The following is a 19,404-nucleotide window of genomic DNA, read 5'->3' on the forward strand; positions in this document are numbered from 1 at the left end:
AGCCTTTAATCCAACCAATCCATGTTAAAGGAGCATGTATCTGCACTCAGTCCCTGCTAGGGAAGGAGATTCTCATTTTCAAAGAAGTTTCCTAAAGGGAGCAAAAATAACTGGCAAAACAGACACTGAATCCAGCTCTGAATTGTATCTGGAAAACAGACCATGCTGTCATTTGGAGGAGGAGTCCAGAGATCAAGGAGTGGTGGGGCTTAAACTGGGCCTGAATATATGGATAGGATTTATTAAGTGGAGGGAAACATAGCCAAGACAGCAGCATAAGCCAAAGCTGTTAAGTGGGACTGAGGCTGTGTTTAGGGGGAGGCCCCTGTAGTGAAGGGTTCACGAGAGCCAAGTCTGGCTTGCAGGGCCCTTTCTGCTGTCCCCAGCACAGGCGGAGTGGATGCCACTTACAGTATCCGCCTGCTTCAGCGGTGTAGAAGTGTCTGAGCCCTCGTGCAAGAACAGACATGTGTGTTTCACATTTCTTGGTTTGTTTTGTTGTTTTGCTTAAGTCACAGGCCCATGTGGGCTCATAATCTCTATCCCAGACAGACCGGAAGTTACATCTGCCAGACATATTACATGGGCACACGTGTTCCTGCAGAGGCACTTGCTCAATCCCTGCTTTTTAACTCTGCCCCACCCTGCAGCTGCCTTCATGTGCCAGCACTAATGAGCTATTTAGAAGTGGGGGTGCAGGGAGGGGACACGAGAACTCAGGACTGCAGATTCAGGTGCAAAGGTGTGTGACAGACTGTGAGATGACTTCCACCTCATCCCATGGAATTCAGGAACTTCCCCCACCATCACAAAGGATATGGCTGGCCACCTGAGACTGTGGGCAAAGGTACCACGAAGTGTTGTGGAGAGGAGGGTCACTAACTCCAGGCAGGGCTGCTAAGTTTGTTACAAAGAGGCAAGACTAGAATATGTTTCCACTTTAGTGAGTGGAAACCTAATCATTCATAGGTATCCTGTACACACAGAACAACTGTGATGAAGAGTGAGGCCTAAATCAGAGGAGACGAGGATAATAATAGTAGTAGTAGTGGTCATGATGATAATAATAACTACCAGACATGAAGATTAACCACGCCTAGCATTGTGCTAAACATCTCACTTCTTTCATTTAATCCTTACAATAATCCAATGATGTGGCTGCTATTATTTTTATTATACAGATGAGGAAACTGAGGCCTTGAGAGGTATACTGCTTTGCCAAAGTCATACAAATGGTAAGTGCAGAATCAGGATCTGAATTCTGGCAGTCTGACTGCAGAGCCCACGCCGACGCTGTGGAAGCTGGCGATGCCCATTAGGCCCTATCTGGGCATGAAGAGGATGTCCTCCCTCATGAGCTGGAACACAGCATCCCCTGTTGTGGGTGTGGCTCTCTTAAAGACCATCTGGTGAATTTTGCTTGTGCTGGTTTCTTATTCAACAACCTTCAGATTTGGCTTCACGTGCAACTCACATAGAAGGAAAGGAGGCCATGATCTACCGACATGACAGCTGTATTTTTCATGAGTAAATTAGCAAACTGGCTGCCTGGGTCCCCAAGCGTACCTGTTAAGGTGAGCCCACCCTAGAGCTAAAGGCTACCATGTGCCAACTTAACTGAGATTCTGAGTGTGCAAGGATAACCCCGGTCATGGCCCCGGCTGCCAAGGAAATCCCTTTTAGCCTTCTCTTGGCAAACTTGGCCAGCCTTCCCCAGTGACAGCCTGGCTGTTTGGATTCAAGCTGCCCGGTCAGACTGCAAGGGTCATCTGTGTGAAGAAGGAATCAACAGTGCCAGGTTCCAGTGTGCATTCCAAGTTCCACATTCTGTGTGCAGACTCCCAGCGCCAGAGCAAAGGCAGGCCCCTGGCAGGAGACTTGTAAGGCTTCACCTAGTGTATTTCTTCCTATATACACGTAACCTGGGGCTTCCTGGACCTTGTACTCTCTCTGCTTTCATTGACAGTGGTTCCTAAAGCTGGTCAGCATCAGGGTTACCCAGGGAGCCTTAAAACACACACACACACACACACACACACACTATTGACTTGTCTTATTTAGGCACAGAAAATACTTTTGCTACAGTTACAAAAATGCAGGGTTTTTTTTTTTAAAAGTGAATCCTAAAGTAATGAATGGAGTGGATGGGCTAAATAAATTTTCTTTCTGACTTCCAATAACGTTTTGTAAGGTTGAACCCAAGGGCTCGGTCTTTGTCACAAACACTGGGTGGTTTTTCCACCAAGCTCGGTAAGTGGTACAGCTTTCTGGGATAGCATGTGTGTGTGTGTGTGTGTGTGTTTGTATAACAAATGTTTAAGAGTATGGTACAGTACTGTTAACTGTATGCACATTACCATACAGCAGGTCTCTAGAACTTTTTCATCTTGCATCACAAAAACTACATCCATTGAACAGAACCCAATTTCCCCTACCCCCACCCCTGGAAACTGTCATTCTATTAATATTTCCTGGTTCCATGAGTTTGACTACTTTAAATATCCCATAAGTGGAATCATGCAGTATTTAATCTTCTATGATGGGCTTATTTTACTTAGAATTATGTCCTCAAAGTCCATCTATGTTGTGACATGTGACAGGATTTTCTTCCTTTTTAAGGCTTTGTAATATTCCATTTTATGTATACGCCACATTTTCTTTATCCATCCATCAATAAGCATGTAGATTGTTTCTACTCTTGGCTATTTTGAATAATGCTTCCCTGAACATTGGTGTGCAAACATTTCTTCAAGATTCTATTTTCAGTTCTTTTGAATAAATACCCAGAAGTGGGATTGCTGGATTATATGGTAATTCTACTTTTAACTTGTTGAATAACCCCTATACTGTGTTCCATAGCAGCTGCATCATTTTACATTCCCACCAACCCAGTGCACAGGAGTTCCAGTTTCTGCACATCCTTGTCAACACTTGTTATTTTCTTTTTCTTTCTTCTTTTTAAAAAAATAATGACCATCCTATCAGGAGTAAAGTTATATCTCATTGTACTTTTGCTTGGCATTTCCTTGATGATTGATGTTGAGCATGTGTTTTCCTATGCCTGTTGGCCTGTGTATGTTTTCTTTGGAGAAATGTCTACTCAGGTGTTTTGCCCATTTTAAAATCTAGTTTGTTGTTATTGCTTTTGCTTTGAGTTGTAAGAGTTCCTTATGTATTCTGGATATTAACTTCTTATGAGATGTACGATTTGCAAATATTTTTCCCATTCCATTGGTTACCTTTTCACTCTGTGGATTGTTTGATTTGCTGCACAGACGCTTTTAAATGTTACACAATCTCATTTATCTATTTTTGCTTTTGTTGTCTGTGCTGTGTCATATGTAAGAAATAATCATCAAGACCAATGTTATGAAGCTTTTCCCGCATGTTTCTTTCTAGGAATTTTACTGTTTCAGGCCTTATGTTTAAGTCTTCAATCAATTTTTAGTTGATTTTTGTGAATGCTTAAAATAAGGGTCCCATTTCATTCTTTTGCCTATGAACATCTAGTTTTCCCAACATCATTTATTGAAGAGACTATCCTTCCCCCATTATGTAGTCTTGGCACCCTTATTGATAATCATTTGATTGTAAATGTGGGGTTTATTTCTGGGCTCTTCATTCTTTTCTATTGGTCTATATATCTAGCTTTATGCCAGTACCATACTGTTTTAATTACTTTAACTTTGTAGTATATTTTGAAGTCAGGAAGTGTGAGACCTCTAGCTTTGTTGTTCTTTCTCAAGATTGTTTTTGGCTATTTGGGGTTCTTTGTGATTCCATATGAATTTTAGAATTCTCCCACCCTGTTTCTGCAAAAAATACCATCAGGATTTTGATAGGGATTGCACAGAATCTGTAGATCATTTTGATTAGTATGGACATTTTAACAATATTAGTTCTTCCAACATATGAACAGGGGATGTCTTTCCATTTATTTGTGTTTTTAACTTCTTTAAGCAATGTTTTATAGTTTTCAGTAAACAAGTATTCTAGTTCCTTGAGGTGTGAAGTTAGGTAACTTGAGAGGTTTTTTTTTTTTTTAATATAGATGTTACTACTATAAACATTCCTCTTAGAATTGCTTTTGCTGCATCTCATAAGCTTTGGTATGTTGTATTTTCATTTTCATTTGTTCTCAAGATATGTTCTAGTTTTCTTTTTGACTTATTCTTTAAAAAAAAAATTTTTTTTAGAGACAGGGTCTCATTCTGTTGCCCAGAGTGGAGTGCAGTGGCACCTCATTAGCTTATTACAGCCTCGCACTCCCAGGTTCAAGTGATTCCTGCTTCAGCCTCCCAAAGTGTTGGGATTATAGGCATGAGCCACTGTACGTGGTCTGACTTACTCTTTAACCCTTGGTTGTTCAAAGATGTGTTGTTTGATTACCACATATGTTTGAGTTTTCTAATTTTCCTTTGGCTATTGATTTCCAGTTTCATTCTATACAGTTGGAAAAGATACCTGGTGTGATTTCAATCTTCTTAAATTTATTGAGATTTGTTTTATAACCTAACATGTGATCTGTCCTAAAGACTGTTCTATGTGCACTTGAGAAGAATGTGTATTGTGCTGCTGTTGGGTGGAATGCTCTGCATATATGTCTTTAAGGTCCATTTGGTCTATGATGTTGTTCAAGTTCTCTGTTTCTTTACTGATTTTCTGTCTGGATATTCTCTCCATTTTGACAATAGGGTATTGAAATCTCCTACTATTATTGCTGTCTATTTCTTCCTTTGGTTCTGGCAATGCTTGCTTCATATATTTGGGTGCTCCAATGTTGGATACATATATAAATGTTCTATCTTCCAGGTGAATTGACCCTTTTATCATTATATAATGTCTTTGTCTCTTATGACAGTTCTTGACTTAAGGTCTATTTTGTCTGACATAAGTATGGGCACCCCTGCCCTCTCTTGTTACTTTTTTTTTTTTTGACGTGGAGTCTTGCTCTGTGCCCCAGGCTGGAGTGCAGTGGCGCGATCTCGGCTCACTGCAAGCTCCGCTCCCCCGGGTTCACGCCATTCTCCTGCCTCAGCCTCCCGAGTAGCTGGGACTACAGGCGCCCGCCACCTCGCCCGGCTAATTTTCTTGTATTTTTAGTAGAGACGGGGTTTCACCGTGTTAGCCAGGATGGTCTCGATCTCCTGACCTCATGATCCGCCCGTCTCGGCCTCCCAAAGTGCTGGGATTACAGGCTTGAGCCACCGCGCCCGGCCTCTTGTTACTTTTGCATGGAATATATTTTTCCATCTTTCACCTTCAGCCTGTGTGTGTCCTTAATTTCTTTTTTTTTCTTGAGATGGAGTCTCACTCTGTCGCCCAGGCTAGAGTGCAGTGGCACGATCTTGGCTCACTGCAAGCTCTGCCTCCCCGGTTCACACCATTCTCCTGCCTCAGCCTCCTGAATAGCTGGGACTACAGGCGCCCACCACCATGCCTGGCTAATTGTTTTGTATTTTTAGTGTTAGTCAGGATGGTCTTGATCTCCTGACCTCATGATCTGTCCACCTTGGCCTCCCAAAGTGCTGGGATTACAGGCGTGAGCCACCATGCCCGGTCTGTCTGTCCTTAATTTCTAAAATTAGTCTCTTGTAGACAGCGAATAGTAAGCTCTTGTTTATTTTGTTAGTCCATTCAGCCACTCTATATATTTTGATTGGAACATTTAATCCATTTATATTTAAAGTAATTACTGATAGAGAAAGACTGACTGTTGCCATTTGTTAACTGTTTTTTTGTCTCGTGGCTTTTTGACTCTCTTTTCCTCTCTTGCTATCTTCCTTGTGTTTGACTCTCCCACACCTGTCCCCAACCCCCAGTGGCAACATACTTCAATTCTTTTCACATTTTATTTTGTGTAACTTCCATAAGTATTTTCTTTATGGTAGCTGTGGGCTAACATGAAACATGTTATAATTTTAACCGTCTATTTTAAGCTGATGAATTAACTTCAATCACAAGCAAAAACTCTTTTTTTACCCCCCCAACATTGTTATTGATACAACAAATTACATCTTTTTATATTATGTATCCATTAACAAATTTTTATAGTTATATTTACTTTTTATAGTTTTGCCTTTTAACTTTTTTTAACAAAAAAGTATTAATTAATTAATTAATTTTGCCTTTTTAAAATTTTATTTTTATGAATGGTAACTATTGCCAGTGCTATAGCTATCTAATAAGAGCATTTTACATTTAATATGAGTCACATGAAAGGCCTATATCTATTTTACAAAAAAATTAATTATGAATAGCTATTTGATACAGCTTTAGCTCAAGCTAAGAAAACAGCATTCTTTTTTTTTTTTTATTATACTTTAAGTTCTAGAGTACATGTGCACAACATGCAGGTTTGTTACATATGTATACAGGTGCCATGTTGGTGTGCTGCACCCATTAACTTGTCATTTACATTAGGTATATCTCCTAATGCTATCCCTCCCTTCTCCCCCCTCCCCACAATAGGCCCCGGTGTGTGATGTTCCCCTTCCTGTGTCCAAGTGATCTCATTGTTCAATTCCCACCTATGAGTGAGAACATGTGGTGTTTGGTTTTCTTGCGATAGTTTGCTGAGAATGATGGTTTCCAGCTACATCCATGTCCCTACAAAGGACACAAAGTCATCCTTTATATGGCTGCATAGTATTCCATGGTGTATATGTGCTACATTTTCTTAATCCAGTCTGTCACTGATGGACATTTGGGTTGATTCCAAGTCTTTGCTATTGTGAATAGTGCCGCAATAAACATACATGTGCATGTGTCCTTATAGCAGCATGATTTATAATCCTTTGGTATATACCCAGTAATGGGATGGCTGGGTCAAATGGTATTTCTAGTTCTAGATCCTCAAGGAATCGCCACACTGTTTTCCACAATGGTTGAACTAGTTTACAGTCCCAACAACAGTGTAAAAGTGTTCCTATTTCTCCACATCCTCTCCAGCACCTGTTGCTTCCTGACTTTTTAATGATTGCCATTCTAACTGGTGTGAGATGGTATCTCGTTGTGGTTTTGATTTGCATTTCTCTGATGGTGAGTGATGATGAGCATTTTTTCATGTGTCTGTTGGCTGTATAAATGTCTTCTTTTGAGAAGTGTCTGTTCATATCCTTTGCCCAATTTTTGATGGGGTTGTTTTTTTCTTGTAAATTTGTTTGAGTTCTTTGTAGGTTCTGGATATTAGCCCTTTGTCAGATGAGTAGATTGCAAAAATTTTCTCCCATTCTGTAGGTTGCCTGTTCATTCTGATGGTAGTTTCTTTTGCTGTGCAGAAGCTCTTTGTTTAATTAGATCCCATTTTTCAATTTTGGCTTTTGTTGCTGTTGCTTTTGGTGTTTTAGACATGAAGTCCTTGCCCATGCCTGTATCCTGAATGGTATTACCTAGGTTTTCTTCTAGGGTTATTATGGTTTTAGGTCTAACATTTAAGTCTCTAATCCATCTTGAATTAATTTTCATATGAGGAGTAAGGAAAAGATCCAGTTTCAGCTTTCTACTTATGGCTAGCCAATTTTCCCAGCACCATTTGTTAAACAGGGAATCCTTTCCCCATTTCTTGTTTTTGTCAGGTTTGTCAAAGATCAGATGGTTGTAGATGTGTGGTATTATTTCTGAGGGCTCTGTTCTGTTCCATTGGTCTATATCTCTGTTTTGGTACCAGTACCATGCTGTTTTGGTTACTATAGCCTTGTAGTACAGTTTGAAGTCAGGTAGCGTGATGCCTCCAGCTTTGTTCTTTTGGCTTAGGATTGTCTTGGCAATGCAGGCTCTTTTTTGGTTCCATATGAACTTTAAAGTATTTTTTTCCAATTCTATGAAGAAAGTCATTGGTAGCTTGATGGGGATGGCATTGAATGTATAAATTACCTTGGGCAGTATGGCCATTTTCACAATATTGATTCTTCCTATCCACGAGCATGGTATATTCTTCCATTTATTTGTGTCCTCTTTTATTTCACTGAGCAGTGGTTTGTAGTTCTCCTTGAAGAGGTCCTTCTCATCCCTTGTAAGTTGGATTCCTAGGTATTTTATTATCTTTGAAGCAATTGTGAATGGGAGTTCACTCATGATTTGGCTCTCTGTCTGTTATTGGTGTATAAGAATGCTTGTGATTTTTGCACATTGATTTTGTATCCTGAGACTTTGCTGAAGTTGCTTATCAGCTTAAGGAGATTTTGGGCTGAGATGATGGGGTTTTCTAAATATACAATCATGTCATCTGCAAATAGGGACAATTTGACTTCTTCTTTTCCTAATTGAATACGCCCTAGCCAGAACTTCCAACACTATCTATGTTGAATAGGAGTGGTGAGAGAGGGCATCCCTGTCTTGTGCCAGTTTTCAAAGGGAATGCTTCTAGTTTTTTCGCATTCAGTATGATGTTGGCTGTGGGTTTGTCATAAATAGCTCTTATTATTTTGAGATACGTTCCATCAATACCGAATTTATTGAGAGTTTTTAGCATGAAGGGCTGTTGAATTTTGTCAACGGCCTTTTCTGGATCTATTGATATAATCATGTCGTTTTTGTCTTTGGTTCTGTTTATATGCTGGATTACATTTATTGATTTGCATATGTTGAACCAGCCTTGCATCCCAGGGATGAAGCCCACTTGATCATGGTAGATAAGCTTTTTGATCTTCTGCTGGATTTGGTTTGCCAGTATTTTATTGAGGATTTTTGCATCAATGTTCATCAGGGATGTTGTTCTAAAATTCTCTTTTTTTGTTGTGTCTCTGCCAGGCTTTGGTATCAGGATGATGTTGGCCTCATAAAATGAGTTAGGGAGGATTCCGTCTTTTTCTATTGATTGGAATAGTTTCAGAAGGAATGGTACCAGCTCCTCCTTGTACCTCTGGTAGAATTTGGCTGTGAATCTGGCTGGTTCTGGGCTTCTTTTGGTTGGTAGGCTATTGATTATTGCCTCAATTTCAGAGCCTGCTATTGGTCTATTCAGGGATTCAACTTTTTCCTGGTTTAGTCTTGGGAGAGTGTATATGTCCAGGAATTTATCCATTTCTTCTAGGTTTTCTAGTTTATTTGCGTAGAGGTGTTTATAGTATTCTCTGATGGTAGTTTGTATTTCTGTGGGGTCAGTGGTGATATTCCCTTTATCATTTTTTATTGCGTCTATTTGATTCCTCTCTCTTTTCTTCTTTATTAGTCTTGCTAGCGGTTTATCAATTTTGTTGATCTTTTAAAAAAACCAGCTCCTGGATTCATTGATTTTTTAAGGGTTTTTTGTGTGTCTATCTCCTTCAGATCTGCTCTGATCTTAGTTATTTCTTGCCTTCTGCTGACTTTTGAATGTGTTTGCTCTTGCTTCTCTAGTTCTTTTAATTGTCAATTTTAGATCTTTCCTGCTTTCTCTTGTGGGCATTTAGTGCTATAAATTTCCCTCTACACACTGCTTTAAATGTGTCCCAGAGATTCTGGTATGTTGTATCTTTGTTCTCATTGGTTTCAAAGAACATTTTTATTTCTGCCTTCATTTCATTATGTACCCAGTAGTCATTCAGGGTCAGGTTGTTCAGTTTCCATGTAGTTGAGTGGTTTTGATTGAGTTTCTTAGTCCTGAGTTCTAGTTTGATTGCACTGTGGTCTGAGAGACAGTTTGTTATAATTTATGTTCTTTTGCTTTTGCTGAGGAGTGCTTTACTTCCAACTATGTGGTCAATTTTGGAATAAGTGTGATGTGGTGCTGAGAATAATGTATGTTCTGTTGATTTGAGGTGGAGAGTTCTGTAGATGTCTATTAGGTCCACTTGGTACAGAGTTGAGTTCAATTCCTGGATATCCTTGTTAACTTTCTGTCTCATTGATCTGTCTAATGTTGACAGTGGAGTGTTAAAGTTTCCCGTTGTTATTGTATGGGAGTCTAAGTCTCTTTGTAAGTCTCTAAGGACTTGCTTTATGAATCTGGGTGCTCCTGTATTGGGTGCATATATATTTAGGATAGTTAGCTCTTCTTGTTGAATTGATCCCTTTACCATTATGTAATGGCCTTCTTTGTCTCTTTTGATCTTTGTTGGTTTAAAGTCTGTTTTATCAGAGACTAGGATTGCAACCCCTGCCTTTTTTTTGTTTTCCATTTGCTTGGTAGATCTTCCTCCATCCCTTTATTTTGAGCCTATGTGTGTCTCTGCACGTGAGATGGGTCTTCTGAATACAGCAAACTGATGGGTCTTGACTTTTTATCCAGTTTGCCAGTCTTTGTTTTTTAATTGGACCATTTAGTCCATTTACATTTAAGGTTAATATTGTTATGTGTGAATTTGATCCTGTCATTATGATATTAGCTGGTTGTTTTGCTTGTTAGTTGATGCAGTTTCTTCCTAGCATTGACGGTCTTTACATTTTGGCATATTTTTGCAATGGCTGGTACCGGTTGTTCCTTTCCATGTTTAGTGCTTCCTTCAGGATCTCTTGTAGGGCAGGCCTGGTGGTGACAAAATCTCTCAGCATTTGCTTGTCTGTAAAGAATTTTATTTCTCCTTCACTTATGAAACTTAGTTTGGCTGGATATGCTATTCTGGGTTGAAAATTCTCTTCTTTAAGAATGTTGAATATTGGCCTCCACTCTCTTCTGGCTTGTAGAGTTTCTGCCGAGAGATCTGCTGTTAGTCTAAAGGGCTTCCCTTTGTGGGTAACCTGACCTTTCTCTCTGACTGCCCTTAACATTTTTTCCTTCATTTCAACTTTGGTGAATCTGACAATTATGTGTCTTGGAGTTGCTCTTCTCAGGGAGTATATTTGTGGTGTTCTCTGTGTTTCCTGAATTTGAATGTTGGCCTGCCTTGCTAGGTTGGGGAAGTTCTCCTGGATAATATCCTGCAGAGTGTTTTCCAACTTGGTTCCATTCTCCCCGTCACGTTCAGGCACACCAATCAGACGTAGATTTAGTCTTTTCACATAATCCCATATTTCTTGGAGGCTTTGTTCATTTCTTTTTACTCTTTTTTCTCTAAACTTCTCTTCTCACTTCATTTCATTCATTTGATCTTCAGTCATTGATACTCTTTCTTCCAGTTGATCGAGTTGGTTACTGAAGCTTGTGCATTTGTCACGTAGTTCTTGTGTCATGGTTTTCATCTCTATCAGTTCATTTATGGACTTTTCTGCATTGGTTATTCTTGTTATGCATTCTTCCATTCTTTTTTCAAGGTTTTTAGTTTCTTTGCACTGGGTACGTAGTTCCTCCTTTAGCTCTGAGAAGTCTGATTGACTGAAGCCTTCTTCGCTCAGCTCGTCAAAGTCATTTTGTGTCTAGCTTTGTTCCCTTGCTGGTGATGAGCTGCGTTCTTTTGGAGGGGGAGATGCACTCTCATTTTTTGAATTTGCAGCTTTTCTGCACTGCTTTTCCCCCATCTTTGTGGTTTTATCTGCCTTTGGTCTTTGATGATGGTGACTTACTGATGGGGTTTTGGTGTGGGTGTCATTTCTGTTTGTTAGTTTTCCTTCTAACAGTCAGGACCCTCAGATGCAGGTCTGTTGGAGTTTGCTTGAGGTCCACTCCAGACCCTGTTTGCCTGGGTATCAGCAGCAGAGGCTTCAGAAGATAGAATATTGCTGACAGCAAGTGCTGCTGTCTGATTCTTGCTCTGGAAGCTTTGTCTCAGAGGTGTACCCAGCCATGTGAGGTGTGAGGTGTCAGTCTGCACCTAGTGGGGGATGTCTCCCAGTTAGGCTACTCAGGGGTCAGGGACCCACTTGAGCAGGCAGTCTGTCCTTTCTCAGATCTAAACCTCTGTGCTGGGAGAACCACTGCTCTCTTCAAAGCTGTCAGACAGGGACATTTACATCTAAAGAGGTTTCTGCTGCTTTTTGTTTAGCTATGCCCTGTCCCCAGAGGTGGAGTCTACTGAGGCAGGCAGGCCTCCTTGAGCTGTGGTGGGCTCCACCCAATTCGGGCTTCCCAGTGGCTTTGTTTACCTACTTAAGTCTCAGCAATGGCAGGTGCCCCTCCCCCAGCCTTGCTGCCACCTTGCAGTTAGATCTCAGACTGCTGTGATAGCAATGAGGGAGGCTCCGTGGGCGTAGGACCCTCCGGGCCAGCCATGGGATATAATCTCCTGGTGTGCTGTTTGCTAAGACCCTTGGTAAAGCATAGTATTGGGGGGGAGTTACCCGATTTTCCAGGTGTTGTGTATCTCAGTTTCCCTTGGCTAGGAAAAGGAATTCCCTTCCCTGTTGTGCTTCCCAGGTGAGGCAATGCTTTGCCCTGCTTCAGCTCTCGCTGGTTGGGCTGCACCCATTGACTAGCACCAACTGTCCGACACACCCCAGTGAGATGAACCCAGTACCTCAGTTGAAAATGCAGAAATCACCCGTCTTCTGTGTCACTCACACTGGGAGCTGGAGGCTGGAGCTGTTCCTATTCGGCCATCTTGGGCGCCCCCCAACCTTTTAACTTCTATACCAGAATTAAATGTGATTTACATACCACCATTACAGTATTACAGTGTTCTGTATTTGCCAGTATCTTTATCTTTACTAGTGAGCTTTATACTTTCATATGCTGTCTAGTGGCCTTTCATTTGAAATAGAAGGGTTCCCTTTAGTATATCTTGTAAGGTAGGTCTAGTGGTGATGAACTTCCTCAGCTTTTGTTTATCTAGCAACATCTTTAGTTTTCTTTCATTTTCGAAGGACAGTTTTTCCAAATATAGTATTATTGATTAGCAGGGGTTTTTTTTCCATCCCTTTGAATATATCATCTTACTCTTTCCTGTACTACAAGATATCTACTGAGAAATCCACTGGTAGTCTTATGGAAGCTCCCTTATATGTGATGAGACTCTTTTCTCTTTCTGCTTTCAAAATTATCTCTGTCTTTGACTTTTGACAATTTGATTATAATGTGTCTTGATAAGGACTTTTTTGGGTTTATCTTAGTTCAAGTCCATTAGACTTCTTGAATGTGGATAGACATTTCCTTCTCCAGATTTGAGAAGTTTTTGGCCATTATTTCTTTAAAAACTTTCTATCCTTTTTTCCCAGACTTCTTTTGAGACTCCCATAATGCATATATTGGTCTGCTTGATGGCGTCCCATAAGTCTCTTAGGCTTTCTTTACTCTCTGTCATTCTTTTTTTTTTTTTTTTTTTTTTGCTCCTTTGACTGGATAATTTCAAATGTTGTATCTTCAAGCTCACTGATCTTTTCCTGTTGAACTCCTCTAGTGAGTTTTTTCAGTTCAGTTATTGTATTCTTCAGCTCCAAAATTTGTTTGGTTCTTTTTCATATTTTCTATATCTTTTTTGATATTCTCATTTTGTTCATATATCCTTTTCCTGGGCTTGTTGAGCATCCCAGGAGCCTTTCAAAGATATGGATTCCCAGACCTTACTGGCAGAGATTCTGATTCAGTAGGTATAGTGTTGGGGCCTTAAAAGCTATATTTTCTTTTTCTTTTTATTTTTTTTTTATTTTTTGAGACAGAATCCATTCTTGTCGCCCAGGCTGGACTGCAATAGCGCAAGCTCAGCTCACTGGAACCTCCACCTCCCAGGTTCAAGTGATTCTCCTGCCTCAGCTCCCTGAATAGCCAGGATTACAGGCAGCCACCACCACGCCCAGCTAATTTTTGTATTTTTAGTAGAGATGGGATTTCACCATGTTGGCCAGGTTGGTCTTGAACTATTGGCCTCAGGTGATCCACCCAGCTCGGCCTCCCAAAGTGCTGGGATTACAGGCGTGAGTCACCACGCTAAAAGCTATGTTTCTTAAAGATCCTCCAAGTGGTTCAGATATACATCCAGGTTTGGAAATCACTTCCAGTAAAAAGACCACATTCAATCTCTCCCCCTTCCCTTATATGAGCTCTAGGGAAGTGGGGAGGTCTAGACTTATATAAAGTATATAAAGTTTTGTTTTGTTTTGTTTTTTGAAATGGAGTCTTGCTCTGTCACCAGGCTGGAGTGCAGTGGTGCGATCTCAGCTCACTGCAACCTCTGCCTCTTGAGTTCAAGTGATTCCCCTCCCTTAGCCTCCTGAGTAGCTGGGACTACAGGCACATGCCACCATGCCTGGCTAATTTTTTTGTATTTTAGTAGAGATGTGGTTTCACCATGTTGGCCAGGATGGTCTCTATCTCCTGACTTCATGATCCACCTGCCTTGGCCTCCCAAAGTGCTGGGATCACAGGCATGAGCCACTGTTCCCAGCCATGAAGTTTTTAAATATAAGCTTCTGGGAAGTGAATAGATAGTGGATAGAATATGCAGACAGAAAATCAGTAAAGAACAGAGAACTTGAACAACACTATAGACCAAATGGACTTACAGACATGTATGCAGAACATTCCACCCAACAGCAGCACAATACACATTCTCCTCAAGTGCACATGGAACATTCTTTAGGATGGATCTCATGCTAGGTTACAAAGCAAATCTCATTTCTCCAAGGCGCCATTTTCTGCTTAGTAGTATTCCTTTTCTCTGTATCATTTGAAGGTTCTTACAACCCTCCTACCTCCAGGCAGCCTTTCTGGATTAAATCCTGGCTGACCACGAGTTTCTTAAGACTTTCCCCAACCCTTCTGACCCCAAAATGTGGATATGCTTTCCATTTATGTATTAATTTGGTATTTCCATTCTGTTGACTTGCTATCTGAGTCTCAGGCCACTGCTCCATAGAGAGCTTCTGGACTAGGTCTGCCCTAACTGCCTCATTATTATTTGATGACAATGATAGTGAGTGTAGCAGGGATGGAATTCTGGAGACCCAGGTTCAAGTCTCTGTTCTTCTAGAGTATAAACTTGGATGAATTGTGTTCCCTCTCTGAACCTCAGTTTCCTCATCTGTGAAGTGAGGGGTCTCCTATATATATGTCTCCTATATATATGTATATAGGAATACATATATGTATTCCTATATATACAGTCTCTGCAATCCTCCTCTAAAGCCTCTGACTTTCTCTTTCGTCCTCTTGTTCATGGTATAGCTGAGAAAGTGGAATTCCAGAGACACTCCTGAAATTGTCCTAAGTTAAAGGAGCCAGTGTGCCAGCTCCCTCTCTGCCATCGCCTCTGAGAGCACCCATGGCCCTGAGTGATGTCGATGTGAAAAAGCAGATTAAGCACATGATGGCTTTCATTGAGCAGGAAGCCAATGAGAAAGCAGAGGAAATCGATGCCAAGGCTGAGGAAGAGTTTAACATTGAGAAAGGACGCCTTGTGCAAACCCAACGACTGAAGATTATGGAGTATTATGAGAAAAAGGAGAAGCAGATAGAGCAGCAGAAGAAAATCCAGATGTCCACCATGAGGAATCAGGCAAGGCTGAAAGTCCTGAGAGCCCGAGATGACCTCATCTCGGATTTGCTCAGTGAGGCGAAGCTGAGACTCAGCCGGATTGTGGAGAACCCAGAGGTCTACCAGGGGCTTCTGGATAAACTGGTGCTCCAGGGTCTGCTCCGACTGCTGGAACCTGTGATGATTGTGCGCTGCCGGCCACAGGACCTCCTCCTGGTGGAGGCTGCTGTGCAAAAAGCCATCCCCGAATACATGACAATTTCCCAAAAACATGTGGAGGTCCAGATTGATCAAGAGGCATACCTGGCTGTGAATGCAGCTGGAGGTGTGGAGGTCTACAGTGGCAATCAGAGAATAAAGGTTTCAAATACCTTGGAAAGCCGACTGGATCTCTCAGCGAAGGAAAAGATGCCAGAAATACGAATGGCCTTGTTTGGTGCTAACGCCAACAGAAAGTTCTTTATATAAGCCTCTGGGAAGTGAAGCTAGTGTTGAACCACTAAACCACGAAAGTTTAAGTTTTGGGGGGAAAAGAAACTAGTAGTGTTTCCTCCTCTTTGATGCTCTGATATTGTTCTGTTTTTCTTCATGAAATACCCCTTGGATGGCTAAAGTGTTAACTTTGAAATAAAGCCCAAATTAATGCTCGGAATTCAAATTCCAATTCATCCATCCATGCCACAGCTTCTGGTCCATTCTGCAGTCTGGGATGAAGGGAGTGATGACATCTGCTCTTCAGCTTGGCCTCAGGTGGTGAATGTGTGAGATGTGAATAGTGTTCTTGGCCTGTGGATCTGGGTGCTCTAGTTTAATATGCATATGAAGTGTGTTTTTCTTCCTTTGTTTCAGCTTCAGTACCCAAACTGATGTTATTTAATGAGGTCTAGAGGTTTTCCTCACATGTCCAGAATCAACTTAATGGGCATCCAACCAGCACAGTCACACAGGGACCCATGCTCCGAAGGGCCCAGCATCTGGGGTTTAGTGATCTGTATTTGCTGCCCTGAAATTCCTAATTTCATCTTTGAATGTGTGTTTTGTAAGTGACATTGATGGAACATTGGGGCATGTGCCAGGGGTTTGGAGCCTTGGCTCACGCATGGTACTGACTCCCAAAGTCTGCCTACCTTCTTTGGATGGGTTGTTGGCTAACCATTTCCCAGTCCTCTGGTGCCCTGAAGCCCCAGCCTTCCTCCACCTCACCCAGTGAGCATTGCTTCCCTCTGCCCCTGGCGGGGGCCTGGTGTACATGCAGGGAGGGTCAGAATGGGGTTTCATGCTCTGTGGAGTTTCAGGGCCAGAAATCCCTGCCCAAGGCTGGCAGCTCCGTGGCATATTCAGTAGACAACTTGGGGGAAGGGGTGAGTCTCTTACCCACCAGATACTGAGCCCGTCCTGGTGTAGAGGTTTAAAGACCCTAGGAGTTACTGTCCGCTATAGGGCAGCCTGCCCACTGGAAGGAGAGATGCCAGCTCAGCTTCCCTGATCCTGGCCCAGGCCTGCACTTGTGGCTAGTGGGAAGGGGGACCCAACCACTGCCAAACTTGCCGCACCAGAGTCTTAGGGCAGGACCCTCAGGAGCTTGTAAATATCTGCACTTGGCCTGTAAAGTATCCCTGTGCCTGGCAGCGTCCTCCCTTGGACAGTTCAGTGCCTAGGGGAACTTGGATGCATCTTTTCTGGCCAGTGTGAGGCACTTTCTGGGAGGAGCCAAGAAATACAGATTATATAATTTTTGTGACTTGGCATGTAGGCATTGCACAATAGAAAAGTAAATGGTAGAATTCATGCTAATAATTTAAACTTTAAATGGTAGAATTCATGCTAATAATTTAAATTTTCTTCACTTAAAAAGACATTAAATAGCAAATAAACACTATGAAAAGTCAAGAAGAGACTACAGAAGAAAGAAAAAAGCTTTATACTTTAGTGCCGTTCATGGCACTTCTTTCCTGCTTTTTGAACAAAGAATCTTACCTTTTCTTTCTTTTTCTTCTTTCTTCGTCCTTCTTCCTTTTTCCTTCTTCCTTCTTTCTTCTTCTTCTTCTTTCTTCCTTTCTTCTTCTTCTGTCTTCTTCTCCTTCTCCTTCTCTTTCTCCTTCTTCTTCTTTTTTGAGATGGAGTTTCTCTCCTGTTGCCCAGGCTAGAGTGCAATGGCACAATAGTGGCTCACTGCAAACTCCGCCTCTTGGGTTCAAGTGATTCTCCTGCCTCAGCCTTACAGGCTCATGCCACTATACCCGGCTAATTTTGTATTTTCAATAGACACGGCGTTTCACTATATTGGCCAGGCTGGTCTCGAACTCCTGACCTCAGGTGATCCACCCGCCTCGCCTCCCAAAGTGTGGAATTACAGGCGTAAGCCACCGTGCCTAGCCAGATCTCACATTTTCATTTTGCACTGGGCTCTGCAGATTACATAGCGGGTTCTGCATACGTATGTGTGATTTAAGGTCTAGTCCATACCTGATGTTGCTTTATTTATTAAAATAGAATTTTTTTGAAGAAAAAAAATCCCAAGATGCTCTGCTGAGGGCAAAGGTTGGCCTGTGTGGTTAGGACTCTGCAAGGAACAGAAACTTCATGAAACTCAAACACAAAGTAAGGGACAGGCTACGAGTACGTGGGGGTGTCTCACAGAACCCAGAACGGGAATCCTTTGTGATCTCAGGAGAGGGCTGGAACTGGGACTCAGAAAGCCATCTGAAATCCTTTATGTGGCCATTTTTCTTTCTTTAAGGAGTGACTTTCTCTGTTGCCCAGTTTAAATGGTAGAGTATGCATGCCCCACCATTCCAAAGTTGACATGTTATAGTTCCAGAAACAAACTTGCTTCTCTTGAAGTCCATTCCACTTTCCCAGAGGGAATGTATTTGGCCAAACTGGGGTCAGGTGTCTATCTATGGTCCAGTTGGTGTCTGGGGCAGTTCCCAGAGAAAGAAGGGTCTTTGTCAGCTGGACAGACTCCCCACAGGGTGTCTTCTCTGTGGGCCCTTTTGAGTTTCAAATTTAGTCATTCAATGAGAATTTTTTTTTTTTTTTTTTAGATGGAGTCTAGCTCTGTCGCCCAGGCTGTAGTGTAATGCCGCAATCTTGGCTCACTGCAACCTCCGCCTTCTGGGTTCAAGCGATTCTTCTGCCTCAGCCTCCCAAGTAGCTGGGACTGCAGGCGTGTGCCACCACACCTGGCTAATTTTTATATTTTTAGTAGAGACGGGGTTTTACCATATTGGTCAGGCTGGTCTCGAACTCGTGACCTCATGATCTGTCTGCCTCGGCCTCCCAAAGTGCTGGGATTACAGATGCGAGCCACTGCACCCGGCCTCAGTGAACATTTTCTAAATGCCAGTGATGAGCCAGGCACTGTGCTGGGTGCTGGGCTGCAAAGAAGAATATGATCTGGTTCTGTTCTTTAAGGAGTCATAGACACATAAACAGATGATGATCATGATAATGATACAATGTGGCAAGTGCCAGCCTAGTGGTGATGTGAAACCCTGTGGGAAGACGGTGGCAGGAAGGGAGGGTAACAGAAGGGTTCCTGGGTGCTGGCAGTTGAGCTGGGGAAAGCCCTCCAGGCAAAGGAAGGAAAGCATGTGCCAAGGCCCTGAGGTGTGAAAATGCAGGGCACATTAGAGGAGCTTTGTGTAGTTTGGGGTGATGGAATGTGAGGGGTGAGGAGGAAGAGACCATGGATGAAGGTGGAAAGATGGGCCTCATTACAGGGTGTTGCTCTGGAGGTTGGGGGGGGGTTGTTTGTTTGTTTTTGTTTCTGTGTGTGTGTGTGTGTTTGTTTTGTTTTGTTTGTTTTTGAGACAAGGTCTTGCTCTGTTGCCCAGACTGAAGGGCAGTTGTGTGATCTTGGCTCACTGCAACCTCAAGCTCCTAGGCTCAAGCGCTCCTCCCACCTCAGCAGGTTACAGCAGGAAGTGGGAGCCAAATTTCCAGAAGGGGATAGACTGGGGGCTTGGTCCCCAGCCCTGAGTAGCTGGGACTACAGGCATGCACCACCACACCTGGCCAATTTTTTTATTCTTTGTAGAGATGGGTCTCACTCTGTTGGCCAGGCTGGCCTTGACCTCCTGGGCTCAGGCAATCCTCCTGCCTTGGCCTCCCAAAGTGTTAGAATTATAGGCGTGAG

The 19,404-nt window shown here is 42.2% G+C and overlaps 1 protein-coding gene across 1 annotated transcript; it reads left to right on the forward strand.

Annotated features, from left to right (window-relative positions):
- The first annotated feature begins 864 nt into the window (after window positions 1–864).
- On the forward strand, window positions 865–15,911 carry ATP6V1E2 (ATPase H+ transporting V1 subunit E2). The gene is made up of 2 exons (XM_050754298.1): window positions 865–1,880; window positions 14,954–15,911. The coding sequence occupies exon 2, from the start codon at window positions 15,051–15,053 to the stop codon at window positions 15,729–15,731; it is 681 nt and encodes a 226-aa protein (XP_050610255.1). The 5' UTR covers window positions 865–1,880; window positions 14,954–15,050; the 3' UTR covers window positions 15,732–15,911.
- The last annotated feature ends 3,493 nt before the right edge of the window (window positions 15,912–19,404 follow it).

This window comes from Macaca thibetana, chromosome 13 (genome assembly GCF_024542745.1).
Source record: "Macaca thibetana thibetana isolate TM-01 chromosome 13, ASM2454274v1, whole genome shotgun sequence".
Classification (NCBI taxonomy): Eukaryota; Metazoa; Chordata; class Mammalia; order Primates; family Cercopithecidae; genus Macaca; species Macaca thibetana.

Excerpts from the sequence above, each read along its gene's own strand:
- ATP6V1E2 (XM_050754298.1), top strand. The coding sequence starts at position 15,051 with ATGGCCCTGAGTGATGTCGATGTGAAAAAGCAGATTAAGCACATGATG.